This window comes from Saccopteryx bilineata, chromosome 8 (assembly GCF_036850765.1).
Source record: "Saccopteryx bilineata isolate mSacBil1 chromosome 8, mSacBil1_pri_phased_curated, whole genome shotgun sequence".
Taxonomy (NCBI): Eukaryota; Metazoa; Chordata; class Mammalia; order Chiroptera; family Emballonuridae; genus Saccopteryx; species Saccopteryx bilineata.
The window spans coordinates 69,543,745-69,565,315 of record NC_089497.1 but is presented as its reverse complement, the minus strand read 5'-3'; the positions used below and the strand labels follow the sequence as shown (position 1 = coordinate 69,565,315).

At 55.8% G+C, this 21,571-nt stretch overlaps 1 protein-coding gene across 2 annotated transcripts; it reads left to right on the top strand.

The window, feature by feature from the left end:
- Window positions 1-991: 991 nt before the first annotated feature.
- EPHB3 (EPH receptor B3) lies at window positions 992-21,266 on the top strand. Of its 2 annotated transcripts, XM_066241080.1 has the most exons (16): window positions 993-1,562; window positions 10,292-10,356; window positions 11,514-12,186; window positions 14,768-14,923; window positions 15,697-16,047; window positions 16,212-16,336; window positions 16,508-16,667; window positions 16,766-16,874; window positions 17,251-17,303; window positions 18,621-18,743; window positions 18,874-19,121; window positions 19,592-19,807; window positions 19,919-20,068; window positions 20,156-20,349; window positions 20,450-20,605; window positions 20,721-21,266. In XM_066241080.1, the coding sequence occupies exons 1-16, from the start codon at window positions 1,445-1,447 to the stop codon at window positions 20,827-20,829; spliced, it is 3,006 nt and encodes a 1,001-aa protein (XP_066097177.1). In that variant the 5' UTR covers window positions 993-1,444; the 3' UTR covers window positions 20,830-21,266. The 2 variants fall into 2 exon arrangements, with proteins under 2 accessions (XP_066097176.1, XP_066097177.1); XM_066241079.1 differs by having other exon boundaries at window positions 992-1,562; window positions 19,592-20,068.
- Window positions 21,267-21,571: the final 305 nt, after the last annotated feature.

Here is a 21,571-nt window from a genome sequence, read left to right as displayed (position 1 = left end):
TGAGAAGCAATCAATGAACAATTAAAGTAACACAACTACGAGTTGATGGTTCTCATCTCTCTCCCTTCATGTCTCTCTCTAAAAATAAAAATAAATAAATAATTTTCTCTGGTTACTCTACACCTACTTCTACTTCTAAGCCTCCTTTCAGCCTCTCTCAGACTCTGCACTCAAGATCTGAATTTCTTTTAGATCCCTTTAATGAATATCAGTTTTTCTCACCCTGGGACTTCACACGTTTGCTCTGTTTGAAACAGCCACCACCCCCACTCCTAAACAACACATCATTCACATTTCAGCTCAAATGTCATTTCCTCGGGGCCAGACATAGCCATCCCCTCAAATGTGCTCTGGTAATTCTGTCCTTCCTTCAGAAGACCTGTTACACTCGCTATAAAGACTTTATGACTGCCTCTACCCCTAAACTAGCTCCAAGAGAACACAAACCTCTGTCTTATCTATTGCTGTGGCTCCAATAGTTTCTGGAGACTTTGGCTCAAAGAAGGATGAAATACACGTCTGAATGAATAAGTGAATGACCAAAAAGTCCTTCGTCGCAGGATATGTTGACCTACGTGCTTCCTGGTTGTACCTAAACTGAATTTAGGGTCTGGACTCGAGAAAAGACCGACACGTGGAGACGTCCCTGGGCATGTATTAGCCACAAGGGGGCGCCCCCAGTTCATTGTATCTGAATAGCAGCTCCTCGGTTACTAATCGCCAAAGGACGACAGGAGACGGGGTTTTCTCTCTGATGGACAGTATTGCCCCGCCCAATCTAATTCATTTTTTCCTTGGCCCCGCCCACTTCAGGCCTCGGAGACCCTAAGGTTGGGCTTGATGGAGGCGCCGCCAACTGAACTACAACAGAGCGATGTGAGGGACGAAACCAGCTCTCCTGGAGGTCTGTGAGTGGGCGACCGGTGGCTAGGGGCGGGGCCTACGCTTTGACAGGCAGGCGGCCGCTCCCGCCCCTCTCGCCCAGAGCGGCCGCGCGAGCTCTGGGGACAGCAGAAGTGAGTACGTGAGCGCTGCTGCAAGATCGGCCCTCGGACCCCTGACTGCCTGCGCGCCCCAAGCCCCTTACGGAGTCGACTCCGCGGCAGTCGGCCGGATTACCGTGCGCCCCGAACTACGACCACTTGACCGCTCTCGCCTTGGCCTGCCTGCCCGAGTCCTCGGGCTCCCAGCACTCCAGCGCCCCGAATCCTTCTGGACCGGTCCGTCCGGATTCCCGTGGGACCGACCTGCTAGCACCGCCGGCTCGGGGCGCCACCTCGGACCAGAGCCGCTCGCCTGGGTCGCACCCCTTCCTTGCCGTATCTCCCGGGACCGTGCGCGAGCCTGCCTTGGAGCCCGACGAGCGGACCCTCGCCCGGGTGTCCTCAGCCCCGCCGGCGCGGCTAGGCGCGGCCCGGCTTGGCTCCCGGAGCCCGCCTCGGCCATGGCCCGAGCCCGCCCGCCGCCGCCGCCGCCGCCGCCGCCTGGGCTCCTGCCGCTGCTCCCTCCGCTGCTGCTGCTGCCGCTGCTGCTGCTGCCCGCCTGCTGCCACGCGCTGGAAGGTGAGCGGCGTCGGGGGGCGCGCCCCAAGGCTCAGTGCTCCGGCCGCCCGAACGTGGGCCGGAGAGCACCCGCGCGACCTGGGTCCGGTGCGGGCTGGGCGTACGTCGGGGGAGGGTCCCCCACCTACGCCCGCTCTGGGGCGGGAGGATTGGATGACGAGGACGCCCACAGAGACGCCTCGGAGCCTCCGGCTGGTTCCGAGGCTAGCGGTCCACGGTTTGCAGGACCGCCGGCAATTAGACTCGGGTTGAGCGTCTCCGTGAATCCCGGCCCGCCGCGCGCTTTTGTGCGAGTAGCCCGCGGAGAAACGGGGCCCTCGGCCCCTCGAAGAGGCGAGGAAGTGTGGGCGACCCCAGGCAAGGCGGAGGCTCCGAGGCTGCTGCAGAGTTGAGGCGGGTGGGGGCAAAGCGGGACTCCTCGGGCTGGCGGCGGCCTTGGTTAGGAACCAGTTGGAGTTCGTTCATTGTGAGTGTGAATGCGTGTACCCCGCTTTGTCAGGGGATGGCTGCGGGGTGAAGAGGCAGGGGCCTGTTACTGTTTATGGTTCACCGAGTCCCACTGGAGGTGCTGTGTGCACAGAGGTTGCACACCTCTCCGCGGATCCTCCTCCACCTTCTAGCAGGACATCCCCGAGTGCTCGGGTCTCCACTGACCCTTGGAGGTGGTGGGCTTTGCCCCAGGTAGCATTGGAGTGCGGTGTCTTAACCTATAAGCCGTGGGAAAAGGCAGTGCTTTTCAATGGGTCCTGTGAAGCCTGCCAAGACTGCTGCTGAGGGGGTAGCTCCAACTTCCAAGTGATACTTGGATGAACAGCCCAAGTGTTTTTGGCCCTGGTGGGAGAGCTCACACACATGCCACTTGACACAAGCCTGTGGGGGACGGAGGCACTGACACTGGTCACGAACGACACACGCACATGCACAACTTAAAAAATTTCAGAACCATTAAACGAGGGAAGAAAAACCTCCTGTAAGGAGGAGGGAAGAGCACCACAGAAATAGGGGGAAGTTAGAATGTAGGTAGTACTTATTTTGGGGGTCTTTAACAGATCCATTCACTTTCTTAATTTAAGAACAAGAATGACCTGGCTTCTGTGTAACATGGTTTGTTCATTTGTTCACAATGGGTAAAGTTAAAGGTTGGAAGGGAAAAAAAGTTCCAAGAGAAAGGCATCTGCTGGTGCTTTCTGATCTTCTCTCAGGGGAAAAATGATCCTACGGACTCCTATGCCTTTTATTTCTAAGCCCACTGGTCCTGACAAACCGATTCACCCAGATGGACACATGCAAATTCAGACAGACACACTGAAGTTGTACCCACACTTGCGCGCGCACTCATCCATATGTGTGTGATAGGATCGCTGGCGTGAGAAACTAGTGTGGGGCTTTGTTTTTGATTGCCTCAAAGGTCTGAGCCAGGGAGCCTGTTGGAGTTCCCAGGTCTGTGTCTTAGCCCAGGAAGGGTAACACAGGCATACACACTTTTGAGCTATGTTTGCCAGGCTCTAGAGCCCTTGTTTGGGGGGACAGTGGGTGCTGGTGCTCAGAGTGGGATGGGGGTGAGGTTTGGGTCAGGTGAGCTAGGACTCCTGAGGAGGTTCTCCCCTGTTCCTTCTGTCTTTTCCTCCTTGTCCTCATCCTTTTTACCCCCCACCATCTGCTAGACCTCTGAGGTAGGCCCCTAGTGGGGAGCTGGCATCTAGAGACCAAGGAGCTGAGAGGCTGACTAGGCAGCAGAGACCTGATGAGCTGTGATCCCTATCCTGTCCCTCCCCTCCCCGCTCAGCTGTGAAGTGGGATCCAGGGCTGCTTTCTGGCTGAGAGGCCAGGCCAGTGTGGGGTGCCCCTAGGAAGCAGCAATGCCTTCCATGTGTGGCTTTCACTAGGTCCTTTTACCATACTCAGACCTTCGGGGTTTTTTGGTTTGCAGTATGAGAAAGAAAGGAAAAAAGAGAAGTGCCTCAGGGTGCTGACCCCAGCCCAGCCCAGATAGTGCCCCTACCCACCTCCCGGTCTCCCCCACAGTGAGCTGGGATAGGATTGTGCCCACCACCGCCTAAGGCTGGTGTGAGGATAGAATCCTTAATGTGTGTAAAGTGCTTAGCATACAGCCATTGTTATTCAAGGATTAGCTGTTACTATTATTTTCATAGGGTTTGCTCCTTGGGGAACATCAGAAGTAAGAATTCACGGTTGTGCCCCTACCCTGCTGGAGGCAATTACAGGAAAGAATAATGGGGGGAAGAAAAGTTGGTCTGAAGAGAGAGAAGTTGTCACCCCACCTCTTTCTCCCTTGAGCTCCGGTACGGAAGGGGTGAGATGGGAAGAGAACTCTCCCTGACTCCAGCCTGTCCCTCACCCCTGTTCTGGGGCTGGAAGGGTGGGATGGGTAGACTTGGAGGTCCTGGGCTGTGAGCAGAGAGTGAGCACTGAAGATCTCTTCAGTGCCTCAAGCTTTATGGGTGGGGGACCTAGCCTCCTTGCTCCAGCTTCCCACTTGGCTTTGTCAGGATATGGTTTGCCTTTGGCCTAGGGGAGACTTTGGGTCTCTGCATCTGGGGGTCATTATATTAAAGGCTCAGGGTCCTTGAACTGAAGGTGCTGCCCCTCATGGACTGGTTCATTAGATACTATCTTGCACTTGGGTGCTAGGGTTCAACAAAACTCTGTATCAAAAGATTGCAGTAGTTTTCCGTGAGGATGTCCTCCCTGGTTGAAGAAACACTTCTCCCCTTGCCTTTTGATTGATTACCCCACCCTCTAACACACACACACACACACACACACACACACAATTGCCCTCGGATTTGACCACAGACACAGGGAAACAAGGCCACCTTGTTGCTCATGCTCCTTTCGAATAATGTTTCCCAGTTTCCCAAGCCGAGATCAGTCTCCCTTTCAGGACCAAGACCGGGTGTGGGAGTGGGATCCAGTAGGCGAAAGGACTAGGATCGGGGTGTGGGACGAGGAAGCCTGTTTGAACCGTGGGGCTCTTGTTTATACCTGAGATGGGTAGAGAGGTCTGAGCTGGTAACGCCAGACCCTTTTGAGGAAAGAACACAGTTGTGAGATCGCAAACCCGCGCAGCCCCCTCCCGGCCAAGCCACGTTAGCTGAGTTGTTAGCTGAGTTGCAGCTGCAGTGGAAGTGGTCCCTGAGGGGCAGGCAGTGTGTGAGTCCACCTCTTTCTCCGGCAGCAGCAGTGACCGCTGTGGAGCTGGTAGCCGAGCGGGAACAACAGCCTGGGATTTTTGTGGCTGGCTCACTTGTTTGAGTTACCTCTGGCACCTCCCACCCTCCCTTCTTGTTTGTCATGAGCTGGCACTTCAGAGCCGCTGCTGAGGGACAGTGGCAGGTATTTGGGGGAGCCAGTCGCTTGTCACTGCTTTCCTTTAGCCAGAACTGCTGCTGCCACCGCTGCTGTGGCCTCGGCGGCAGCGAGCTAAAGCTGAAGCTGCCGTGGGCAAGGCCTCCGCCACCCGGCCTTATACTAATTAAACAGCACGAAGAGGCTGAATCACCAGGCCTGCATAGTTTGAAAATTGTAGCCCTGCCTGTTGTGCTGAGTCAAACTGGTTTGTCGGGATTGGGCAGCTGTGGTGGGGGGAGGAGAGACTGGGTACAGCTGGGCACCTGATGCGGTGGGAGAGGCCCCTGCCCCAAGGGCTGGCCCTGGCGCCAGGTCTCCTATTGCCTTCTGTCCCCAGACTACTGGCCAGACCCACTGTGACCCGGATCCATGGGAAGGGCTCAAAGGCCTCACCTAAGGGTTCACTGTCCCTCCACCCTTCTGACGAGCAGGCTGGGCTAGGACTGGAGTGGGGGGGACGGATGAGCATCGAGGCATCTGGGCTCCCTGCCCTGTGCTCTTCCTCCTGCTCCTCCCTCTCAGGTTTATTTAATTATAAATCCCCATGATCTGAGGGGAAGAATGAAAAACAAAATGTGTTCTCTGTTCTGAGATGCTCCCCATCCCTCCTTCCTCGAGTCGAGGGCCGTGGGGCCACAGTGGGGGCGGGTGGGTGGGGGAGGTGGCCCTGAGTGCGTCCAGCTCCTCCAGGTCCCATGGCAGGATGCCCCCAAGATGCCTTGCTCCTCAGGCTAACCACCCCGAGTGTGCAGGCTGGTACATGCGTGTACATACACCAACACAGGAGAGAAGACTGGGGACAGGTTGGTTGGCTGGGGCAGGGACCCTGTGGGGTGGAGGGTGCAACTCAGGATGGCATGCAGTTCTCCCTCTCTGTAGGCAAGGCTCTGAGATGCACCTTCCTGCCCAGACCACAGCCTCTCTGTCTTCCTGCCCTGCACACTCTGCTGGTCCAGCCCTGGAGCATGACCTTTCCACCACCTCAAATTCCCTGGGCTGGAATTTGACCTGGAAACATCTTGCTTCTATCTCTCCAACTTTTTGGCTCCCTGCGCCTCACTGTTCCCAGGGCGGCGTGTTGTAGGGCCTGCAGGTGTGGGCCCAGGCAGGTGGCAGGCTCCCAGCTGGTGCCCCTGTACCATGGTGGTCCAGGAAGCCCTCAGACAAAGGCTGGGTACCCTGTTCTCATGCTGGGCCCCCAATTTATGTGCGGAAGTTTTGCCTGAAGTTCCTGGGGATCCATCTCTTCATGATGCTGCCCCCCCCCCCCCCAAGGACTCCGGGGCCCTTAGGACAGTGCCATTGTCCTGCTTGGCCAGAGGCCGTACCTGAGGAGGCTGCACCCAGCCTCAGCCAGGATTATCTTTGTGCCCCTGCCCCACCCCTAGCCTTGTGACCTGTGACAGCTCCTGCCTGTGCCAGGATGACAGGAAGCAGGTCTGGGGCTTGCTCCTTCCCTGCACCTCGGGTCACTGCTGCCCCAGTGCCACTGCTTTCTGAGCAGACACTGCCTCCTCCCAACTCTTCCCGTAGAAAGACTGCACTTGCAGTATTGCATGTGTGTGAAGAGTGCACCTCTGAGGCTGTCTGTACGCTCCTGTGGCATGTTGCAGTGCAAATGGGCCTGTGTGTGTGCAGTGGTGTGTGACTGTGTAAGAGCAGGTACAACCCTATATAGGAAAATCGGTGCTTGTGTTTGCACGTGACTATACTCAAGACTGACTTGTGACTGACCATAGTGTGTGCAGTTGGGTGTGTGTGCCTCTGTGTATGCCTCTATCTCAGGAAATCGGCACATATGAAGACTGTAAGAGTGAGTCTTGGCCCAGAGCAAGCCAAACCTGTGTGTAGGAAAGACTCACTGTATGCAGATGTCTGAAGAAGACTGATTTGTTTGTACCATGTGCATCTGTGTATCTGAGAAAGACCGTGCAATGTGTGAAGCCTTGTGTGTGTTTGCGGGCAGCTGTGGCTTTGTGTGTTTTTGTCCACCATATGTGTTGACTTGTCACTCTTTGGCCCAGGGGTGGGGAATGAACCTAGCCACTGAGAACTGGATGGAACATGTGCATCTGTGTGTTTGTGCACAGGTGAGGGCCACACAGCTGCTGCCACGTGGCTGTTCTCTGTGGCTCTTTGGAAGCCTGAGCGGTATTACTTCACTTATAAGCATCAAAGGCCCAGTACCAGAAAGTCCCCAGGCCTGGGGTCCACTTCTCTGCTTGCTTTTGGGGGCCATTGAGGTTCCCTGGCTGACCTAGCCCAGTATCTGGGAGTGGCCAGCCCCTCTCTGACCTCCCTCCGGTAGCCACATGGTGGAACAGAGAAGGCTAGGGTTGCAGGCAACAGCTGGAGAGTTTGGAGACTGCTCACTCACTTTTGTCCTTTTTCCTGTACCTTATATTCTTTAACCCTAGCACCCCCACACACACCACATAGCAGAAAAAAGGTGAGCTATGTTGGTTTGGGTCTCTCCCTCCCAATGCCACGGATAGAGAGACTCTGCCCCCTACACACACAACACACCACACACCCTTTCTAAGGCTGGAACGCAGGCACCTCAGGTCTCTGTCTTGCTTGAGGGAGTAGACCCCTCCCCTCCCCTCCCCCAGAGAGCAAGCCTCCTCCCCGTCAGAGTGACCGGAGCCCTTCCTCAGGCACACAGGACTCAAAATCCAAGCCCTCTCCTCATTAATGGGAAAAATGTGCCGAGATTGAGCGATGGCCAAGGCTGAGCGATGGCCAAGGACCGATCCCCTCCCTCCCTCTCTTGCTCCCCAGAAATTAAACAGAAATGAAGAGCCTCCCCCTTTCTCTTGCCCGCCCCCTCCTCCCACCTCCCACCTCCCACCGCCCCTCCCTCCACTCCCTCCCTCAGAGCCAGCGCAGGGCTTGTTTTAAACTGTGGAGGAATCTGGCTGGAGGGGGAGGGGGCTGAATATTTGGGTTTAAACAGTTCCAGATGGGTTTGGCACAGGCTGAGCAGAAGGAAGTGAGGGAGAGGGAGGAGGGGGCGGCTGAGGGAGCGGTGGGAGCCTTGCCTGCTCGGGCGGCGGGCGGGCGGCGGGCTGCGGGCAGACAAGCAGGCGGACTGGCTGGCTGGCTGGGGGAGGGGTGCTTTTGGCTGGGCTGGCTCCCAGGGACAGGACTACTTCGGGCTGCTGGCTGGGAAGAGGCCACTTGGCAACCTCCCTTCTCTGTCTCTGTCTCCTTAGACCTCGTCTCCCCATCTCGCTGTCTTTTGTAGTGTGCCGCCGGCCATCCCAGCTGTCTGGTCCTAGCCGCCGCCTCTGCACATCCCTCCCGCTCGGGCCGCCCACCACCCGCCTCCGGGAGGCCCCTGCTCTGCCCGCCAGCCTTTTTCCCCACTTGTCTCTGGGCCCCTGTTTCTGCCCATCTCCTCTTCCCTCTCATCCTCCTGCTGAATGTCTGTGTCTGTCTGCCTGCCAGAGGGGCCTGTCAGGCCACCGGGGAGGAGGCTGAGAGCTCACCCTGCAGCCCCTCCAAGGACCAGCGCTGCAGCGGAGAGGGGCTGGGGCCTTGTTCTCAAGTGAGTGGCTGCTGTCTGGCTGTCCCCATTGCTTCACTTGAGGGCCTGGGGCCACAACTACCTCATCCACCGTCCTCAGCTCAGACCCAGACTGCAGGGAACCAGCAAAGGCCATAAGCCTGGAGCTGGTGGGGTTTGGGTCTCCCCTCTGCATGCCTTCAGCCTGCCCCACTGTTGATGTAGGGGCCTCCAGAAGTTCTGGGGTGACTGTCCCATTTCAGCTGAGAGTTGAGGGGAAGATGGCTGATTGCCCTGGCTTCTAGGCTGTAAGAAAGGAGTTGACACTTCTTTCTCCTCTTGCTTGCTCCTAAATCTGATCTTGAGGTCATGCTATGAGAGAGCAGAGTTGTCCAGCCAGAACCCAGAACCAGGCTCCAAGGGGAGCAAGTTTATGTCAGAAACATTAACGGCTCCTCTTGCCGCTGAGCAGGGAAAACCAATAATAAAGCGCAACTCAGAATAGGATCGGTGCTGTGACAAAGCCCTGTCTGGCCCTGGATGTACAAAGGAGGGATCTGACCTTGACTTACAGGTTCAGGGAAGGCATCCTGGAGAAGGTGACTGCTTGGTTACCTTAAAGCAGTGGTCCCCAACCTTTTCTGGGCCACGGACCGGTTTAATGTCAGAAAATATTTTCACAGACCGGCCTTTAGGGTGGGACAGATAAATGCACAAAATAAAATTATGCGACCGGCGTAAAAACTGTGGTATTTTAAAATATAATATAATTGTCGAACTTATGAGACAAGTGTCAAGAGTGAGTCTTAGACAGATGTAACAGAGGGAATCTGGTCATTTCTTAAAAATAAAACATTGTTCAGACTTCAATATAAATAAAACAAAAATAATGTAAGTTATTTATTCTTTCTCTGCGGACCGGTACAAAAGGCACGGACCAGTACCGGTGCGCGGCCCAGGGGTTGGGGACCACTGCCCTAAAGAACACACAGCAGCTTTCGAGGCTTTCTGTTCCTCTTCCACAGAGAACATATTGCAGCGAGGGTGCCCCGGTTAAAGAGTTAGTTGTGGAATCACCTATACCTGAATTTGAGCCACCTTTCAACCCTTCACCCTAACTCTTAGCAGTTTTACCTTAGGCTGATACTTACTTTACATGAGCTTTGGTTTTCTCTCCGTAAAAGGAGTATACCAACCTTTATCTAAAGATTTTGGGAAGAAAAAAAAGATTATGGGAAGAAGTGCACTAGCTCTGAAGGAGCTGGTCTGGGTCTCGATGGCCTTCTTCCCACCCTCACAGAGCATTCCTGCCCCATCCCCCAGAGGTGGTTGAGGGGGAGGCCGGGCAGAGCGGGCTGCCCGTCACTGCCCTCCCCTTCCCCTGGGTGTGCGCGGCCGGGCCTTTGTGTTGGGAATGGAGTCAGAGGAGGCCTAGGCAGCAGGGTCTGAAGCACACGGCCCTTTGTTCCAGGATAAAGGCCCTGCTGGCCCCTTTGTGTGGAGATTAGCAGAGACTGTAGGTGTGTGAACTGGCCCTGGCTCTTGCCTCATTAACCCGGACCTGGGGTCAGCCGCAGACACCCACTCTCAGCTGGCCTGACCTGCAGCTCTGGGGCTGTGACAGGTCTGGCAATGGCTGCAGGGTCTTTTCCAGGGTAGGGGAGCTGATGGCTTTGGGGACTTAGGGGAGGAGTGGGGTAGTTCCTGGTGGGAATTGGTCTCTGGTGTCCTGGCTTTTTTGTTTGTTTGTTTGTTTGTTTTTGTTTTTCTGGTGTCCTGGCTTTTACAGGGTGACTTCTTCCTATTCTGAGCTAAGCCCCTGACCTTTTTTCTTCTGTTACTTTCCCAGAGACCCTCATGGACACAAAATGGGTGACGTCTGAGTTGGCGTGGACATCTCATCCAGAAACTGGGGTAAGACTTCCTTACCATCTCTCCTGAGTGTTGGTTGCCACTTGCATCTCCAGCACCCATCCTCCTGGCCTTACCCCTTACCAGGACTGGGAGAGGCCGCCTCTCTCTCTCTGCCTGTCAGTTTCACCCCTGCAGCATCCGCATCCTTTTCACTGTCACCTGCCTTCTTTATCTGATGGCCCATCCTTGGGGCATTTTTATCTCTCCCCCTTCATCCTGCCTGTGTCCCCCCTCCCATGTACCTTATCTTTGTCCTGTTCTCTGCCTGCCGCTCAGCCTGTCTCCAGCCTGTCCCCACCCCTCTGCTGCCTGACAGCCCCTTGCATGTCCACCTGACTTCTCCCTCCTTCCAGGGTTCCTGGGAAGAGCCCTGGCTTGGGAACTGGGAAACCTTGGGCCCTGATCTCTGACTTGCTCTGTGACTTTGAGCAAGGCAGTTTACCTTTCTGGACCTCCGTTTCTTGACTGTTAAAGTCTTGACTGCAGTCCTGTCATCTCTAAAATATTCTAATTAACCTCCCTAGTTGGCCTCCACAACTACAACGAAGCTCTGGAATGCTAGGGTTGGGTGGCACTACAGGCCTTCAGTCACCAGGCTGGACTGTGACGTTGAGTGAGTTGCTGCCTGTGTGAGCCCTGACGTCCTTTCCTCTAGAGTGGGAACAACAGGTGCACCTTCTAATGGGGTTGCTGTAAAGGATAAATGTGATAGCCACTTTTATCACATTTATCAGAGCAAGAATGCTTGCTCTGTGTCAGGCACTGTCACATGTGTCACTTCCTCACAGCCCCATTAACTGCCAATCAGCCCTTCTTTACAGACAATGAAACTAAGGCACAAAGGTAATAATTGTTATGGCTAATACTCACATAGTACTTATCAATGCCCTTAGTGCTTATTCATTTAAAGTCATTTCTTCCTTGTATTCTTGCCATGTTACAGGTGGGGAAATGGAGGCACAGGGAGATTAAATGACTTACTCATAGTTACACAGCAGGCAGAGAAATGGGATTTGAACCCAGATACAGTCTGTGTGTTCAGCTACTACACCACAGAAGCATCTCTGTGAAGTACATATAGCAGATCTGGGCATGTGGTAAGCACCTGGCAAATGTTGGCGCTCACTCCCTGTCTTTTTCACTTGGTCCATGTACAGTGGGAAGAGGTGAGTGGCTACGACGAGGCCATGAACCCCATCCGCACGTACCAGGTGTGTAATGTACATGAGTCAAGCCAGAACAACTGGCTTCGCACGGGGTTCATCTGGCGGCGGGATGTGCAGCGGGTCTACGTGGAGCTCAAGTTCACTGTGCGTGACTGCAACAGCATCCCCAACATCCCTGGCTCCTGCAAGGAGACCTTCAACCTTTTCTACTATGAGGCTGACAGTGATGTAGCCTCAGCCTCCTCCCCCTTCTGGATGGAGAATCCCTACGTGAAGGTGGATACCATCGCGCCCGACGAGAGCTTCTCGAGGCTCGATGCTGGCCGTGTCAACACCAAGGTGCGCAGCTTCGGGCCGCTGTCCAAGGCTGGCTTCTACCTGGCCTTCCAGGATCAAGGTGCCTGCATGTCGCTCATCTCCGTGCGTGCCTTCTATAAGAAGTGTGCATCCACCACCGCGGGCTTTGCCCTCTTCCCTGAGACCCTCACTGGGGCCGAGCCTACCTCACTGGTCATTGCCCCTGGCACCTGTATTGCTAATGCTGTAGAGGTGTCGGTGCCACTCAAGCTCTACTGCAACGGTGACGGGGAGTGGATGGTGCCTGTGGGCGCCTGCACCTGTGCCACCGGCCATGAGCCAGCTGCCAAGGAGTCCCAGTGCCGTCGTGAGTGGGGACTGGCCTGGGGGCGGGGGAGGGAAGGGCTTGGACCACACCTAGGCGCCCCCTACCCACTGCTTCCTACCTGCCAGACTGGTGTCAGGCCTGCGGTGGGAGGAAGAAAAGGAAGAGGGGTATCAGGTGCAGAGAATGTGGTGAATGAAGGGAGATAGAAGAAAATGAAGAGAGACACCAGGATAAAAAGAGAAAAAATGAAACTAGAGAGAGAGGAAGAGAGACATGGAGGATTCTTGACAAGGAAGTCCCTGGAGAAACTCAGGAAGCTGGCAGGTGCCAGCTTGTCCTACTCCAACGGTACGCCTCACCCTGGAAGTTCAGCTGTGGGAACGGGGCTGTGCGCACGCGCACCTGTGCCTTTCACTGTGCAGTCTAACTTGGTCCTTGAAAGGCGGTGTTTATGCACAAGGGACAGGGGCCCAGTCCCTGAAATCTGAGTCCTGTCTCTTCCTCTTAGCATCTGTGAGACTTTGGGCAAATACTTAACTCTTTTTTTTTTAATTACGTGGGAGTTGGGGAGGCAGAGAAACAGACTCCCGATAGCGCCCCGACCAGCACCCTGACCAGCTCCCCTACTGGGATCCACCTGGCAAACTTTCTATGGGGTGATGCTCTGCCCATATGGGGCTTGCTCCGTTGCTCAGCGGCTGAGGCGAAACCATGGAACCATCCTCAGCACCCAGGGCCAACTTGCCCGAGTCATTCGAGCCATGGCTGCAGTAGAGGGAGAGAGAGAGAAGGAGGGGGGGAGGGGTAGAGAAGTAGATGGTTGCTTCTCCAGTGTCCCCTGATCAGGAATTGAACCCAGGACTTCCACATGCTGGGCTGATGTTCTACTGCTGAGCCAACCGGCCAAGGCATTACTTAACTCTTGAACCTCGGTTTCCTCGTTGCAGAATGGGGACAGTAATGATTTATTCATAGAGATGTAGTGGGGCTTGTATGAGTAGATGCATGTGAGGCCCCGGAGAAGTGCCTGGCACATGGCGAGCACAAATGCTATGTGAGTTTAGTTGTGACTTTCAGGAGCCAAAGGATGCGTGGGGACCAGGAATTGTTTTGTCCTTATTTCCTACATGAGCAGGTTCAGAGGCTTGTCTCTGGTGACTCACCAAGACATATAAGACCTTACAGTGTACTAGACTTCTCTTATTTGAGTCTCATCACAACTTTATAAGCCCAATTCCAGTTATGTCCCCTATTTTGCCAATGAGAAAACTGAGACTCAAAGAGGTTATGCACTCAAGACCGCATAACTAGCATTGTGGGAGCCGGCCATGCCGGACGAGGTGCCCCATGCCTTTTCTTCTGTCCCCTTGCCTGATTCTCTCTCCTGCAACTGGAAGCATGTAGCTGTGATGGGTGGGCGCTGGCTCTAACCACAGCCCTAAGTGTGAGGGGGCTGGCGGCCCCTACCTGTCTGTGAGGTCAGGTTTGGGTGTTGTCCTGAGAAGGTGAGCAGTGCCTTACCAGGCCTCTCTCACTTCTCTATAGGAACCTGCCCCAGACTTCCTCTTCCTAAGTGGAGAAAGGGGGTGGGGGTGATGAGCCTGACAGCCTGAAGAGGGGCTAACACTCTGCAGGTCCCTGGCAGGAAATGCATGCTGGTTCCCATAGCAACCAGCCTGGCCTGGCCTCTGCCCCCTCCCCCACTGGCTCAAAAGAGGTTGGATGGAATATCACCTTAACGCTGGGAGATTAAACCCCAGAGAAAGGCAAAGCCCCAACTCTAGGCATTTCACACTCTGGATGAACCTCCCTAGAGATAGTCATTTCTAGATGGGGTGACCTCATGTCTTAGTGTGTGTCCAGGGGATCCCTAGTTTATGCCCATTGTCCTAACATGATTATTTCTAGTGACCCTTTCACTCCCAAAATATTTCAGTTTGAATAATGTTATATGGCTATCACAGATTTGGGGATTTCCAGAGCCCAGGTACAAAGAGTAGACAGCAGGAGGGAGAGCAGAGAAGGGATGCGCAGGCATCCAGCTCTGGGCTCTCTTTGAAGCCTGGGGTTCCACTTGTGGATGCTTTGAGGCCTCTGAACTCCAGGTGACCCCAGCTTTCCTGCCTGCTTTCCTTCTCTCACTTCTCCTCAGCTCCACCCCTGCCCACGGGCAGAGGGAAACTGCTGCCCATCTTCAGCCTGTCTTGGAGTGGCCTTGAGAGTCCTATGATTTTCCTTGAGCTTCAGGGAGGAGTGGGGCATCCCCAGAGAGTACCGAATGCTGCCAGCTCACTAGAGGTCCCTTTCTGTCTTCTGCTTCTTCCTCCTCTCCTAACTTCCCTGCTCAGTAAGCCAGGCTGTCCAGGCTGAAGTCTTCGACAATGAGGCCCCAGGTTGGGGGAAAGAGTCAGGAGGAATCCGCTGACCTGGGGTTTCCATAGGGCGAAAGGGTCTTTTGTAGCTGCAGCTGAAGTTAAGCAATACCAGCGTGGCCCCCACAGAGTAGGAGTGGAGGGGCCGAGACCTGTGCTGGGGAAGGGCCAGACTCTCATGGCGGTGTGGAGAATCGGTGTCTGCTGGGGAAGGGAGGTGAGCGCGTCCTTCCTCTTCTCCCCCACAGCCTGTCCTCCCGGAAGCTACAAGGCGAAGCAGGGAGAGGGGCCCTGTCTCCCCTGCCCCCCCAACAGCCGCTCCACCTCACCAGCTGCCAGCACCTGCACCTGCCACAATAACTTCTACCGCGCAGACTCGGACTCTGCAGACAGTGCCTGTACCAGTGAGTGCATGAGTGCATGTCCTCCCCTCTCTGGCTCCAGGCCTTGCCTCTGCAGGCTGCCCAGGAGGGCCTAACCTGGCACCCTGAGTATCTCCCATTTTCCAGGTGGAGAAACTGAGGCTCAGGAAGTTAGATGTTATGCTCAACATGGCACAGCTAGAAAGTGACTGTCCCTGAGCCAGAGTCTACATCAGCTGGCTCAGCCCTTTCACCAACATTTAATAAGCACCTACTAACTCCTGAGCTTCAGGAACTGGCTGGAGCCTTCTAGTCCGTCTTCTTCTGTGTAGAGCTGCTGCTCCTTGGCCCAGCTCTAACCACAGAGAGGGGCCTCCCATCCTTGGAACAGCGTGGTCTCACTTTCTCCCAGTTCTGGCCTTTTGTGTGCCAGGCACCAGGATGTGGAGGAGAAAAAGATACAGTCCCTGCCCCAAACACAACCTGGTGGGAGAAACGGATACGAAAGCAAACAATGACCATATAATGTGCTAAGTGTTGGGTGGGAGGGATGCCCAGGAATTGTGTTATGGGAGTGCAGAGGACAAGGGGAAGGTGAATCAGAAAGGCTTCCAAGAAGAGGTGACATCTCAAGTTGAGCCTTGAAGTCTAAATAGGAGTCTGCCCAGTGAAGAAGTATAGGAAAGGTACTCTGCTTATTAAAGCAGATACAAAGGGTAGGAGGTAGGAAGTAGGTGGGCGTGTGCAGGAACTCCGAGCAGAAGGGTGGTCCTAGGGCTCCAACTCACTGCCCTCTCGTTCCTCCTTCTCCACAGCGGTGCCATCTCCACCCCGGGGTGTGATTTCTAATGTGAATGAGACCTCGCTGATCCTTGAGTGGAGTGAGCCCCGGGACCTGGGAGGCCGGGATGACCTCCTGTACAACGTTATCTGCAAGAAGTGCCGTGGGGGCCCTGGGACCGGGGGTGCCTCGACCTGCTCACGCTGTGATGACAACGTGGAGTTTGTGCCTCGGCAGCTGGGCCTGTCAGAGCGGCGGGTGCACATCAGCCATCTGCTGGCCCACACACGCTACACCTTTGAGGTGCAGGCAGTCAATGGTGTCTCGGGCAAGAACCCTCTGCCCCCCCGCTACGCAGCTGTGAATATCACCACCAACCAGGCTGGTGAGGAGGGGACTCTGGAGGGAGGGCCTGGGTAATTTCCCTGCACAAAGTTGAGGTTTTACAGGGCCTGCCAGCAGACCACCAGGGCGTCCTGGGAACTGGGTCCTTGGGAAAGATACCAGGGCCCAAGGAGCCCCTGGTGAACTCCCCCTCTCTCCCCCTAGCCCCATCTGAAGTGCCTACACTCCACCTGCACAGCAGCTCAGGCAGCAGTCTGACACTGTCCTGGGCACCCCCTGAGCAGCCCAATGGCGTCATCCTGGACTATGAGATGAAGTACTTTGAGAAGGTCAGAGACTTAAGGGGCAGCAGGAGGCCTTGGGAAAAGAAGATTACCCCCAGATAGTATCAGGAGCCCTTGGGAGTAAAGCTGGCTCTTGAGGGGGCCATTGGGGTAGGCCTGGGGGTGAGCAGGAGCCTCTGGACCCACTGAGACGCCTCCTTCCTCCTGGTGTTACAGAGCGAGGGCATTGCGTCCACGGTGACCAGCCAGAAGAACTCTGTGCAGCTGGATGGGCTGCGGCCCAACGCTCGCTACGTGGTCCAGGTCCGGGCCCGCACCGTGGCTGGCTATGGGCAGTACAGCCGCGCAGCTGAGTTTGAGACCACGAGTGAGAGAGGTACAGACGCTCCATGCCTATCGGTGCCCCAGCCCGCACCAGTGCCCTCTCGCCTGCACTTCCCATCCCTTCACTCACCAGCGCCCTCTTGTCTCCAGGCTCTGGCGCCCAGCAGCTCCAGGAGCAGCTGCCCCTCATTGTGGGTTCTGCCACGGCTGGGCTTGTCTTCGTGGTGGCTGTTGTGGTCATTGCTGTGGTCTGCCTCAGGTACAGCACTCCCAGGCCCATCTTTGCTCCCATGACCGACTAGAGTCTCCCTTTAGCACCCTAGTGCCCACATGCACAGATGAATCATTACTTGTGCCCAACCTTCTTGGGCCCAGGCTCTCCTTGATGGAAAGTCCTCTCCAGCCCACACCCACATTTTCGTCCTGTTCCCTTCACACCCCCTGAACTGGCAGAGTGGACCAAGTCCACGGAGTCCCTCGTCCAGAGACCGAGCAGCTGCTGCTGTAACCCCCAGCCTTGGGACCAGGCACTGGCCCATCCGCTGGGCACTCTGCCCTCCTGTGTGCCCGAGGGTCCCCTGAACAAAGGGTGCTGCGGGACTCGTCTCAGGACTCCCCTCCCCCTCCTCCTCCAGGAAGCAGCGGCATGGCTCTGATACAGAATACACGGAGAAGCTGCAGCAATACAGTGAGTTTGTGTCCTTAAGCTCTCTTGGTTCCCTCCGAGCTTGGAGGCTGGGCTTGAAGAAGCCTCCTCCTGCTTCTAATCAGTGCCATTTCCTTAGCCCCTACCGCACTCCTGCCAGCTGAAGAGATGAATGAGATGTGACCCCTGTCCTCAAGGGCAGTTAGTTCCGTGAAAAAGACAAGATGCATATACACAGGAAACAATGAGAGAGCAATTAAGTGTTAAGCTGGGTGTTCCTGTTCTAAAGGGTTGTAAGAGTTCAGAGAAGAGGAAGGCTTCCTGGAGGAGGTGGCCTTGAGCTGAGCCAGCCAGGATGAGCAGGGTTTAGAGAGGTGGGGGAGAGCATTCTTGGCTAGAGGAGCCCCTAGAAAGTAATGGGTGGAGTAGGAAGAGTGTCCAACTGTGGGGGCAGTGAGAAAACTGGTTTGACAGCTGCTGGGAAGCAAGGCTCGCGGTTGCGGCCAGTCCTTGGAGGGTCGTGAAAGGCAGCAGAGGAGTTGGGACTTGACTCCACCATAGGTAATGGGAAAGGCTCTCAAGCTGGGGAGTGATACAATGAAAGTATTGTTTTAGGAAGAGAGGCATGCAGGTAGTTTGGTGGGAAATGTCCAGAGGCAGTGAGCCCAGCTGGGAGGCTGTTTCAATAGTGTGAGTGTTGAAGGCCTGGACAAGGTCAAGGGCAGTGTGAATGAGGGGAGTGAGGGGAGGGGCAAACTTGAGAGGTTTGACATGATGAGAGATGAGGGTAGAAGAGGAATCCCAGGTGTTTTTTTTTTGGGGGGGGGGCAGACAGACAGAAAGGAGAAGAGATGAGAAGCATCAACTCATAGTTGCGGCACTTTAGTTGTTCATTGATTGATTCTCATACGTGCCTTTATGGGGTGCGGGGCTCCAGCTGAGCCAGTGACCTTGGGCTTCAAGCCAGCAACCTTTTGGGCTCAAGTCAGAGACTATGGGGTCATGTCTATGATCTCAATCTGGCAACCCTGTGATCAAGCTGGTGAGCCCACGCTCAAGCTGGTGACCTCAGGGTTTTGAACCTGGGACCTCAGCGTCCCAGTTCAATGCTCTATCCACTGTGCTACCACTGGTCAGGCAAATCCTAGGTGTCTTTTATGGTCACTAGTTCTCACCGAGGGGATGGGAGGGGGGCGCTGTGGCTTCAACAGATAGGAATATGGAGCTATCTTAACAAGGAGGTCACAACCTATGCTCCCACCAGGGGTGACAACCAGAGGGTGCAGTCTGATGATGCATTCCCTCCATCCCCAGCCTGAAGAGCTGTCCCCCTTTCATGCCCACCTCTTCTTCCTCTAGTTGCTCCTGGAATGAAAGTTTATATTGACCCTTTTACCTATGAGGACCCTAATGAGGCTGTCCGGGAGTTTGCCAAGGAGATCGATGTGTCTTGCGTCAAGATTGAGGAGGTGATTGGAGCTGGTGAGTCCCCAGAGGCACAGTAAGGATGAGAGAGTGTGGGGGTTACCCAAGGGAGGACTGAAGCAGGCTGGGTATAGGAGCAGTCCCAGAAACAGCTTACTGCCTGTGCCCTGTGCCCTGTGCCATGCAGGAGAGTTTGGGGAAGTGTGCCGGGGTCGACTGAAACAGCCTGGCCGCCGGGAGGTGTTCGTGGCCATCAAGACACTGAAGGTGGGCTACACAGAGAGGCAGCGGCGGGACTTCCTGAGTGAGGCCTCCATCATGGGTCAGTTTGACCACCCCAACATAATCCGGCTGGAGGGCGTGGTCACCAAAAGTCGGCCAGTCATGATCCTCACCGAGTTCATGGAGAACTGTGCCCTGGACTCTTTCCTCCGGGTAAGAGCCAGCGCCTAACCCACGCCCTGCCCCTGCCCCAGAGAACGGGGTTGGGCAAACCACCCCATCCCACAAGTCACACAGACCCTGTTCAAGTCCATTAATATTTATTAAGGTGGCATGGTATAGAGAAACAGCAGAGCCTTCAGAGCCAGAGAGATCAGGGTTCTCATCCTGACTCTGCCTTGACTGCCTGTGTGACCTCAGGCTTTGCTTAACCTGAGTCTAGCTGCCCTGGTTGTAAGATGAGAGTGGTAAGATCTGTTTGGGTCCTCACTGGGATTAACTGAGATGTTGTATACAGATGCCTGCTACACAGTAGGGCAGCTTCGTTATTCTCAGTGCCCTCTGGAGATGGTCGCAGGGATGGGACATGAAAGGCCAGGAGAGGGTGGGCAGGCAGGCCTTGGGCAGACCCTGGGCCAGGAACGGAGTGGGAGGCCCATCCTGAGCTTGCTTTTTGCCTCCAGCTCAACGATGGACAGTTCACGGTCATCCAGCTGGTGGGCATGTTGCGGGGCATTGCTGCTGGTATGAAATACCTGTCTGAGATGAACTACGTGCACCGCGACCTGGCTGCCCGTAACATTCTTGTCAACAGCAACCTGGTCTGCAAAGTCTCAGACTTTGGCCTCTCCCGCTTCTTGGAGGATGATCCCTCTGACCCCACCTACACCAGCTCCCTGGTACAGGAAGCAGCTGGGAGGGAGACCGGGGGCGGGGCCAACCAGGCAGGGGCTTGGGGCTGGGGGCCCGCCTGGAGTCACAGGGTGAAGGGTGTGTGCCCCCCTCACCAGGGTGGAAAGATCCCCATCCGCTGGACTGCCCCAGAGGCCATAGCCTACCGGAAGTTCACCTCTGCCAGTGACGTCTGGAGCTATGGAATCGTCATGTGGGAGGTCATGAGCTATGGAGAGCGACCCTACTGGGACATGAGCAACCAGGATGTGAGTGGGGCAGAGCAGTCAGGTGGGTGGGAGCTGGCAGGGGAGCACAGTGGTTGCTCACTCCAGGTCTCCCTGCTCTCGGCTCAGGTCATCAATGCCGTGGAACAAGATTACCGGCTGCCCCCACCTATGGACTGCCCCACAGCACTGCACCAGCTCATGCTGGACTGCTGGGTACGGGACCGGAACCTCAGGCCCAAGTTCTCCCAGATCGTCAACACCCTGGACAAGCTCATCCGCAACGCTGCCAGCCTCAAGGTCATCGCCAGCGCCCAGTCTGGGTCAGTACCTCTGCGTTAGCTGCCACCTGCTCTTGAGCCAGCAGCCCTGCCCCTGCTTTCCCTGTCCTAGGACTCACCAGGCCCCTCTCTGCACCCACAGCATGTCGCAGCCCCTCCTGGACCGCACAGTCCCAGATTATACAACCTTCACGACAGTTGGTGACTGGCTAGACGCCATTAAGATGGGACGGTACAAGGAGAGCTTTGTCAGCGCAGGGTTTGCGTCCTTTGACCTGGTGGCTCAGATGACTGCAGAGTAAGTGTACCTCAGATTTGGAGGGGCAGGGCAGGGCAGGGGGCTCTGGACTGGGCCCAGAGTGGTGGGCAGGGGAGGAGTGGTGGGGACTGACCTGCCCTTGGTCCATCCGCAGAGACCTGCTCCGGATTGGAGTCACCTTGGCTGGCCACCAGAAGAAGATCCTCAGCAGTATCCAGGACATGCGGCTGCAGATGAACCAGACGCTCCCTGTGCAGGTCTGACATCCAGCTCCCTCCGGCTGTTTGCCCCAAGGACTACACAGGGATTCTGACCAGTTGGCTGGACTATTGGACTTTTGGATGCCTGGCCTTAGGCTTTGGCCCAGAAGATGAAAATTTGGGGAGGGCCCAAGCTGGGACTTCTCCTCCAGGCCTGTGCTCCCTCCCCAGAAAGCGTTCCCAAAACCTCTTCATATTGAAGATGGATTAGGAGAGGGTGATGACCCCTCCTCAAGCCCCTCAGGGGTCCAGGTCTTCCTGCTCTCCAGTGGGGGATCCCCACCACCTCAGACTTGGCTATTCTTCAGTGCTGGAGGTCCTGGCGGGGGCAGGTTAGGAATAAGCCTGGGTTCCATAGGGCCCGGCCCTGGCAGGGGTCTGGCCCCCCAGGTAGGCATAGAGCAGTCACTCCCTCAGGAACTGGACAAGGGGACTCCAGGAATGGGGAAATGTGACACCCCTATCCCAAAGCCAACTGGCACCTCCAGTTTGCACAGGGATTTGTTCTGGGGGCTGAGGGCCCTGCCCACCCCCGCCCTTGGTGCTGTCATAAAAGGGCAGGTAGGGGCAGGCTGAGGAGCTGCCCTTGCCCCCCAGAGACTGACTCTCAGAGCCAGAGATGGGATGTGTGTGAGTGTGTTTGTGTGTCTGTGTGTGTGTGTGTGTGTGCACGCACTGGCCTGCACAGAGAGTGTGGGTGAGCGTGTAAAAGCTTGGCCCTGTGCCCTGTAGAGGGGCCAACTGG